This window comes from Phodopus roborovskii, unplaced genomic scaffold (genome assembly GCF_943737965.1).
Source record: "Phodopus roborovskii unplaced genomic scaffold, PHOROB, whole genome shotgun sequence".
NCBI lineage: Eukaryota > Metazoa > Chordata > Mammalia > Rodentia > Cricetidae > Phodopus > Phodopus roborovskii.
In genome coordinates, this window is record NW_026126636.1 from 13955862 (window position 1) to 13965670 (window position 9809).

At 41.2% G+C, this 9809-nt stretch overlaps 1 protein-coding gene across 2 annotated transcripts; it reads left to right on the forward strand.

Moving 5' to 3' along the window:
* The first annotated feature begins 863 nt into the window (after window positions 1-863).
* On the forward strand, window positions 864-8947 carry Znf583 (zinc finger protein 583). 2 transcript variants are annotated; one of them, XM_051207809.1, is made up of 3 exons: window positions 864-1002; window positions 1633-1728; window positions 7176-8947. In XM_051207809.1, the coding sequence occupies exons 1-3, from the start codon at window positions 864-866 to the stop codon at window positions 8669-8671; spliced, it is 1731 nt and encodes a 576-aa protein (XP_051063766.1). In that variant the 3' UTR covers window positions 8672-8947. The 2 variants fall into 2 exon arrangements, 1 of the variants encoding a protein (XP_051063766.1); XR_007835945.1 differs by lacking the exon at window positions 7176-8947 and having other exon boundaries at window positions 931-1002; window positions 1630-1719.
* The last annotated feature ends 862 nt before the right edge of the window (window positions 8948-9809 follow it).

A 9809-nucleotide genomic window follows, 5' to 3' on the forward strand; every position in this document is an offset into this window, starting at 1 on the left:
GAGCCAAGGAATACCACAAAGTCATGCCCCACAACAAGCCTCACAAGAGATTTATTGGGAGAGACACAAGAAGATGTCTGCCTCTGCTCAGGAGAGAAGATGCCGGAGATCGAACAGGAGGCAGGCTTTATACTTTATATTACAGGATTTCTTAGGGGGAAGAGCTTTGCAGAGTGGCCTGTGATTGCTGGGATTTTGTGGCCTCATCTTGGAGCAAACCCAGGGATTGGTGATATTCTTTTCTCCTGATCTTGGGCTTTCTTTTTTCTTTTTCTTTTTTGTTGTGTAGGGCAGAGTTTGACCACCTGCATCTCCAGGGACTAGAAACTGCCTTTGTGGTCCTTAGAGTAGTTTGGGGGTGGGACCTGGTCACTTGTGCCTTGAAGGGCTTACAGTGGCCATACCTGTAAGTCCAGCACTTGGGGAGACTAAGGCAGAAGGCCAAGAGTTCAAGGCCGGCTTGAAGGGGATGGGGTAGGAGGTAAAGATACACAGGATGGTACACATAATCTTAGCACTTGGGAAACTGAGGCAGAGGGTTGTGAATTTGAGACAGCTCTGAGCCACATGCAGGACCTTGTCTCAAAAACAAACAACAACAAAAAGGCAAACCATATTTGCTCTTCCCAAAGTATAGCTAGTGCTAAGTCTTTTCTGTTGTGCTGTGTATTATTTTATTGTATTTGTTTGTGTGAGACAGGGTCTCACAATATAGCTTTGAACTCGCTTTGCAGCCCAGGCTGCCCTGGAACTCGGAATGCCATGTCTGCCTCCTGAGTGCTAGGATTACAGGAATGTGCTGCCATGTCCAACTTTAACTATTTAATGTCGGCCCAAGTGAGGACTTGAACCAGAGTATGTCTATGTCGTTTCAGGAGTTGGTGACATTTGGGGATGTATCTGTAAACTTCACTCAAGAGGAATGGAAATGGCTGAACGACGCTCAGAGAGACTTGTACAGGAAGGTGACATTGGAGAACTATAGGAGTCTAGTCTCGCTGGGTAAGGAGGGCTCTATCGAATTCCAGTTCTACACATGGGGCTGTGTTCTGCAAAATGTCTGAGATGCCTGAGTTGCTTCACTAAATTTTTTAAAGTTTTAAAATTGCGTATACTTGTGTGTTTGCATGCATGCTCATGCTGTGGGACACATGGGAATCAGAGGTCCGCTTTCAGGGGTTGGCCTCCCCTTGCATCATGTGTGTCCTGGGGATGGAACACACTTCATCAGGGGGCTTGGCAGGCAGTGAGTGCCTTTCCCAAATGGAGCCACCTCACTGGCCCCTTTTACTGTTTTATGTGTTCTTGCGTGCGTGCGTGTATAATATATACTATATTTTATGCAGTACATTATAAATACATATATGTGTGTATATATACATGTAGTGTGTATGTGTGTGTATATATGTATATATACATACTTTATATATTATATACACATGTGGGATTTTTTAGAACAGCTTCAGGCTGTGGTCCAGCCAGTCCAACAGTGGCTGTCTACTAACAGAAGTCCAAGACTCCAGTAGCTGTCTTATCCACCAGGCTCCCACCTGTAAGGTCTCACCTTCCTATGAACAGGGGTCTTGATTTGATCTCTGAGAGGGGCTAATTCCTCTTGTTTCTTGGAAGCAGGAATTCCTGTTTACAAGCCAGCTGTGATCTCATTACTGGAACAAGGAAAAGACCCCTGGATGGTGCAGGAGGAGGGATCAAGTGATGTGAGCCCTGGTGAGTGGGGACAAGCTAGGGATGTGGCTGCCCCGGTCAGGGAAGGTTCAGATGCTGGCAAAGGCCCAGCTCATCATTGGCGCTTCTGGAGTAGGTTTGTTAAAGCATGTGGTCCATGGAGAGGTCGACCCAACATGCTGGTTTAGCCTGAGTGGGTTTATTAGGTACTCAGTCTGCAGCAGTAGAAGAATAAACAGCAAGCTGCAGAGAGGCATTGGAGCATCAGGATGGTTAGATGCTCACACTGAGGAGGGAATCCTGGGAACCAGTCCCTTTTGATGGGCAGAGTGCTCCAGGCAGATCGCCTCCCCGAGTGAGACTTCCTGTTAGTGGTTCCCACCATCAGCCATTCCCACTACAGGTGTTTTTTGTTTTATAGGGTGGGCAGTAGCTGCTTCGGGAAGGTGCCTGGGAATGTCTTCCTCCTAGCTGTGCTCAAGGACACAGTGTTTTGTTTTGTTTCTAAAACAAAGTGTTTCTCAATCTGCAGGTCTCGACCCATGGGGGCTGTGGAACAACCCTTTCATAGGGCTTGCCTAAGACCACCAGAAACACACAGATATTTACATTATCATTCATAACAGTAGCAAAATTACATTGATGAAGTAGCAACGCAAATAGCTTTATTGTTGGGGGTCAGCACAGCATGAGGAACTGTGTTAAAGGGTCACATTATTAGGAAGGTTGAGAACCGATGCTCTAACACTTTACTCTCCTGTCCTCAAGGGCATGGTATTCCTTCTTTGTAAGATTTATTTTTATTTCGTGTGTATGAGTGTTTTGTTTGCATAGTATGTGGAGGCCAGAAGAGGTAATCAGATGCCTGGACCTGGATTATCTGACAGTTCTACACCACCATGTGGGTGCTGGGAACTGAACCTGGGGCCTTTGCAAGAGCAGCCAGTGTGCTTACCTGCTAAGCCATCTCTCTAGCACTGTGGACATGGTGTTTCTACTGGGGGCTATTGTATATTATAGTGTTATTTTCCCCCTTCTCACAGGGGTGGGTTGGGAGGGACAGGCCATCCCCACACAAGGACACTGTAAGACATGCATACCTGAGTCTGAAGTGGGTGAACTAATTCTACCTGACAATTAATTTTTTTAAAGATTTATTCATGCTAGGTACTGGCGGTGCATATCTTTAAACCTAGCACACAGGAGGCAGAGACAGGTGGATCTCTGTGAGTTCGAGGCTGCCTGGTCTACAGAGAGAGTTCCAGGACAGCCAGAACCAAACAGAGAAACCCTGTCTCTAGCCCTACCCCCAAAATTATTCATTCTTATTATATGTGTGTGGGTGTTTTGCCTGCATGTACGTCTGTGCATCACTTGTATGCCCACAGAAGCCAGAAGAGGATCAGATCCTCAGGAGCTGTAGTTACAGCTGGTTGTTAGACGCCATGTGGGTGCTTGGAACCAAGCCCAGTCCTCTGGAAGAGCAGCGTGTGCTCTTAAGTACTGAGCAGTCTCTCCTGTCCAGCATGAGACAATTTAAAGACTGAGTGTAATGTACATTCTAGCATTGAGGCCGAGGAAGAAACACAAGCATAATCCCCCAAATTATGTTTTCTGTACACGTTATCTCACAAGTTACTATTATCTCTGCTAACTCACTTCCCAGTTCTCTGCATCCACATGTCATGATGAGTCCTTGTCCGTTTGTCTTAGTTTTGCACTAGTTGATTTGTTGCACTAAAGAAACAAAAGAAAGATAAAGAAAAAAGACTCGTTGTTCCTTCCCAGTCACTCAATCCTCTTACACTGAAAGAATGGTGCTTTCATTTATTCATTCATTCACTTACTCCTTCACTGAGTTTGCTGCTTTGGGCACGGCATCCTGCTCAATGCTGTGGGTTATGTGGAAGTTTGTGAACCATCAGAGAGAAAAAGAAAGCACTCTTCCGAGTTTATTTTCAAATGTGGGTAATGCCAGGGTGATAACTCAAAATAGAAATAATCAGAAGAAAATGGGTTAGTAGGAGGAGAGATGAGTTTGACTAGAGGGATAAAGAATTCCAGGGCTTGGGGAAATAACTCCATTGGTAGAGCGCTTGCCCAGCTTTTGTAAAATCCTGGGTTGATCCCCAGCACCGCATAAACCTGCCCTGGTGGTGCACACCTCTAATCCCAGCACTGGGGAGGTGGAGGCAGGAGGGTCGGGAGTTAAAGGTCATCCTCAGCTACGTAGTGAACTCCCGGCCAGCCTGGGCTATACCGGAGATTCTGTCTGGGGGGGGGGAGAGAGGGAGAGCATGGGTGTAAAGTGCAGCCTGCAACCCCACTGAAAGAGACTTGAAAGGAAGTCTGGTTTAGAGACACTGAACGAATGGCTGAGAGGCGCCAGCCGGTGCTGGGGTCTCGGGGAAGTGGATGTTTGAAGCATTCTCAGCATCCTCTGTAGTAAATAGTCGCTATAGTTTAAGTTGTATGTGTTTGGGTAGTAATTTCCATTTATGTTATCAGTTTTATTTCCATGAACCTGAGCAATGTAATCTCATGACTTTCTCTTATGACTAGAATAATTTGCTATTTTAATTTCTTATCTTGTATTCTTACCACTTGGGAATAATGTATTAGGTTGCTATTCATAAATCAGTTCTACTTTTCAAGATCCAGCGTGTGTGTTTATCATGTGTTACCATTGTGTTTTTCAGTTCTCGGGTTTGGCTTTTTTATTTCCTCCCAATTTTCTCATTTATTGTATTCTCCATCTTTGCCTGCCGATCATTTCATTCTGTCTTATTTGGTGATAAATTATCAAGGGCTGTGAGACTTCCTCTGTGCATCTTCAGCGTCTCCTATAGATTCTGATAGTTCACACTTTTTCTTATTATTCTTTCCTATAGTTTGACATTTCCCATTCACTTGAGTTGTTTAGAAGATAATTTTCTTGTTCCGTTATATTTTGGTTAAATTTATTGTATTTGATCAGATAGTGGTTTTTTATGTAAGTTTTTTTTTTTTTTTTTGGAGAGAGAGTGTTTTGAAATAGTTTCTCTTTGTAGCCCGGCTGTCCTGGAATTTGGTTTGTAGACCAGGCTGGGCTTGAACTCACAGAGATTCACCTGCTTCTGCCTCCTGAGTGCTGAGATTAAAGGTGTCCACTACCAGCACCTGTCTCAGGTAGTGTCAATCATTCGATATGTTTAAAGACGGTAAACTGCATTCATATACATCATAGGATTTGAGGAGTTTGACACAGGTTACTTTATATTAAGCTTTAACACAGTGTAAAACCTTCTGTAAAATTGGCTTTGACTGTTTCAGAACCTTTACATTTCATGTCAATTTTAGAATGAAATTGAGAGTTTCTACTCAAAGAGTTTTACTTGGGACCGTGTTTATATATCAAGTGAGAGAGATCAGATCCCTTTCTAGTTTTAGTTTGCTAAAATTTTTCTACTTACCAGTTCAAATACTCATTCTACAACAGTTGATATGATTGATCATGCAGTTTGTTTATTTGTTTTACCATTAACATAGTGAATGGCACTGATGATTTTCTGATATTAAACCAACCTTGCATTCCTTGAATTAATTATTTTTGTCAAAAATTGTGCTTCTTATATTTTATTAATTTGATTTGCTATGGTTTTGGTAAACATTTGCATTTATGTCTAGACACTCCACTGGTCTGTGGTGAATCTAATTTCCTGTAATATCTTCATCTGGCTTTACTTTCAAGATAATGCTGGACTTGTAAGAACAAGTTCAGAGTCTTTTATCATCTTCTACTTTCTGAGAAGGTTTCACAGAATAGAATTCTTTTCCCCTTAAATCTTGGGAATTCACTAGTGAGGACGTATGTAGGGAACAGATCCAATGACTACAGGACTGTTTGGGTGATTTAACTCTTCTTGCGTCAGCTTTGTTAAGGCTTTATCTTTTAAGAGAATGTGCATTTCATATGGATTGTCCAGTCAGCACAAGTTAACAAAAGTATCTTTTTGGTTCTGTAGAACATGATGATTAACTCCTTTCAGCTCTGATGTTGGCAGTTTTTCCTTTTTTAACTTTTATAAATTTTTAAAATCATTTATTTACTTTGTGTGTCGTCTGTGTATCTGGAGGCCAAAGGACAATGTTCAGGAGTTGGCTCTTTCCTTCTACATGTGGGTTCTGGAGACCAGCTTCGGGTCATTGGGCTTAACGGCAGATGCCTTTACAACCTGAGCCATCTTACTAGCCCTCTTGTTTAGTTCTCTTTTCTATTTTTTATTGTTTTGTTTATTTGTTTTTTATTTATAGAGTTTCTCTGTGTAACAGCCCTGGCTGTTCTGGAACTCCCTCACAGAGATCCACCTGCCTCTGCCTCCTGAGTGCCAGGATTAAAGGCGTGCATCTGCCTGGCTCCTCCTGTTTTCTTAATCAGTGATCCTTATAAAGGAACATAGTTTTGACTTCACTTTCTCTGTTGATTCTACAGCGTTATTTTCTCACTTAGATCTTGTTTTTCTACTTCCTGAGGGTTTATGTTTTTCTTCTCTTCTGAGGTAGCACCTCAAAGATTTACAGTTTGTTGTGTAATTATAAGCACTTTAGAATTACAGCTGTTCCTTAATACTCTGGTAGTTAATACATGCCAGGCATCATTATGTCTTTTGAGGATAGAGAACATCTTTCTCTGATTTCAGTCAGCACTTTGGTAAGTACTGAGATATGGCTTATGACCCTTGAAAAGGCCTAACTTATTGAACAGACTGTGGATATCTATTGGACCAGTATTGGATGTGGTTATGTCAATATAGAGGACAATATAGTTAATTCTGATGAAACCCACTGTGCATTTGCTAATTTTTGCCAAGAGTTATCAATTTCTAAGACCCTGGTCTTGGTGACTAGGGGCCACTGAGATAGCTCATCAGGTAAAGGCACTTACCACCAAGCCTGCTGACCTGAGTCCTTAGGACACACACAGTGAAAAGACAGAGCCAGATCCCACAAGTTGTCCTCCGAACTCCACACAAATGTTAAAATATTCACTTATGTGCACACACTAAATAAATGTGGTTTTTAAAAGAGGTAATCTTATTTGGGACCAATAAGGAGAAGCCACATTAAAGCCTGTACTAAGTTAATAAAAGCAAGCAGTTTGGTAGGAAATTAAGTTTTCAAGAAGACAGGGTGGTTTCAGGAATCAACTGAAAATTTTATATTTAGAACTTAATTACAAAGAAAACTGTTTCAGAAACAGTTCCTAGAATGTAAAAATTAACTATGGAGTAGCTTTAACTGTCCTGGAAATCACTGTGTAGAGCAGGCTGACCTCAAAATCACAAAGAACCACCTGCTCTGCCTCCCAAGTACTGAAATTAAAGGTGTATGCTACTGGGCTCAGCTTAATCACTTTCCTTAACTTATTTTTTTAATCTTTCTCTCTTTGATCACTTTCTTTTCTTATAATGAATGAGTTTTAAAATATCTGTTTTCTTGGCGTCCTTTAGATTGGAATTATGCATTTAAAGGCATTGAATTTTCATCAAAGCAAGATATTTATGAAGAATCAGCCAAAGTCCTACCCATGGAAAGAAGCCATCTTAGTTATAGCCTTGACTGTCCCAATTTGGAGGAAGACCATGCAAGTGAAGACCGGGTTAGGAACAAGTTGGGAGCTCAGGAGGTGCACTCTAACCAGCTGCTCATCATTCATAGAGACATCCCTGAAGGCCAAAGTAGTGGGGGTAATCCATCTTGGCAATCGTTCCATCAGGACGCAAGACTAGATATACCCCAAAGTTTCTCCACCAAAGAAAGAACACATCGGTGTGAGCCACAAAAGAGAAGTTACCAGAAAAAGTCTGTTGAAATGAAACATAAGAAGGTCCATGTAGAAAAGAAAGTCCTCAAGTGTGATGAATGTGAAAAAGTCTTCAACCAGAGTTCATCCCTTACTCTCCATCAGAGAATCCATACTGGAGAGAAACCCTTCGCATGTATTGACTGTGGGAAGGCCTTCAGCCAGAGCGCAAACCTAGCTCAACATAAGAGAATCCATACTGGGGAGAAACCTTACGAATGTAAAGAATGTCGGAAGGCCTTCAGCCAGAATGCACACCTTGCTCAGCATCAAAGAGTTCACACCGGAGAAAAACCTTATCAGTGTAAGGAATGTAAAAAGGCCTTCAGCCAGATTGCACACTTGACTCAGCATCAAAGGATTCATACCGGAGAGAGACCTTTTGAATGTATGGAATGTGGGAAAGCCTTTAGTAACGGTTCATTTCTTGCTCAGCATCAGCGAATTCATACAGGGGAGAAGCCTTATGTGTGTAATGTGTGTGGGAAAGCATTTAGTCACCGTGGATACCTGATTGTCCATCAAAGAATTCATACTGGAGAGAGACCCTATGAATGTAAAGAATGCAGGAAGTCTTTCAGTCAGTATGCACACCTTTCTCAACACCAGAGAGTCCATACTGGAGAAAAACCTTATGAGTGTAAAGTCTGTAGGAAGGCTTTTAGCCAGATCGCTTACCTTGATCAACATCAGAGGGTTCATACTGGAGAGAAGCCCTACGAGTGTGCCGAATGTAGAAAGGCCTTCAGCAACAGTTCATCACTTGCTCAGCACCAGAGAAGTCACACTGGAGAGAAACCCTATGTGTGTAAGGAATGTAGGAAGACATTTAGCCAGAATGCAGGCCTGGCTCAACATCAAAGAATCCATACTGGAGAGAAACCGTATGAATGTAATATTTGTGGGAAAGCCTTTAGTTATAGTGGATCTCTTACTCTACATCAGAGAATCCATACTGGAGAGAGGCCATATGAATGTAAAGATTGCAGGAAATCCTTCAGGCAACGTGCACACCTTGCTCATCATGAGAAGGTCCATACTATGGAGGCATTTTTGTCCCTTCCCTCTCCATCACCCTCTACATCCAATCATTTGCCAGTAGCTATAGATGGGTTTGATCTCCTAAATATGATCCAAATCTGACCCATCAGAATTATTTATATTTCATCATCCTTGTCTTCTACATGTCAAATCCGTTTTATTTGGAATACTGAAATGGCTTTCCAGTGTATTCACCCATGCCTCTGTCAGTCTTTACACTAAAGCCAAACTTTTGAAAAACAAATTTGGGTCATACATATCCTTCATTACTTAAGATTACTTACTGACATCTAGAAGTCCATAGAGAAAAAGCACACAGTCCTTAAAGTAACCTAACAGGCCACCTTGTCCCCAGTACCTTGTTTCAAACTACCTTCTAAAACCGCATACCAGTATCCCTCTCTATTCATCCAGAATTAAAATAGATCTAGACTCTAATCCTTGCTCTTCCATTTTCCATCCCTAAGTTTAGAGCATTTGTAATCTTCAGTCTTATTTATATTATAAGACTAATAATGCTTATAATGGTTCTACCTCAGAAGTTAATGGGAGAAGTGAACAATGCATGTAAATTTCTTAGCAGAGTGCCTAGTATAAAATAATATTAATCCACAATAAAGATATGATGCTACCCAAAGAAGAGTTGATCATTTTAATCATAAAGAAGCAAAAACACAGACCTGGGGCATTATAACTTTGGTTTTAACTAGAAATACTGAAGTTGGAGACAGAGGATGCAGCTGGGCTTGTGAAGTGCTTCATTAGCAAATACAATCCCGGATTCAGTCTCTGGTACCACTTAAGATGGGCATAAAAATTCAAGGTTATTCTTGGTTACATAGCAAGTTCAACTCCAGCCTGGGCTACTTGAGACCCTATCTTAATTTATTTGTGTGTGTGTGTGTGTGTGTGTGTGTGTGTGTGTGTGTGTACATATTAAATGGTGGCATCTAATGCAGTTGGATTGACATTAAACTGTTGATAGAGGGAAATATGTTAACTTATTTCACAGTATAAGTATGCAAATACATGACTGGATAAGAAAAACAATTTCATTATTGAAGTTCTATGAAGCTACACTTGCTTTTTAGAAAAAAGCAATCACTCCAAGGTAGAATTTACTGAGATACTATATATATATATATATATATATATATATATGTATGTATGTATGTATGTATGTATGTATGTGTATGTGTATGTGTATGTGTATGTATATGTATATGTATATGTATATATG

Bases quoted from the DNA above. Each gene is read 5' to 3' on its own strand.
- Znf583 (XM_051207809.1), top strand. From the start codon at position 864: ATGTCGTTTCAGGAGTTGGTGACATTTGGGGATGTATCTGTAAACTTC. The intron at 1,003-1,632 runs GTAAGGAGGGCT...TCTTGGAAGCAG, and splicing joins TAGGAGTCTAGTCTCGCTGG to GAATTCCTGTTTACAAGCCA. The intron at 1,729-7,175 runs GTGAGTGGGGAC...GGCGTCCTTTAG, and splicing joins ATCAAGTGATGTGAGCCCTG to ATTGGAATTATGCATTTAAA.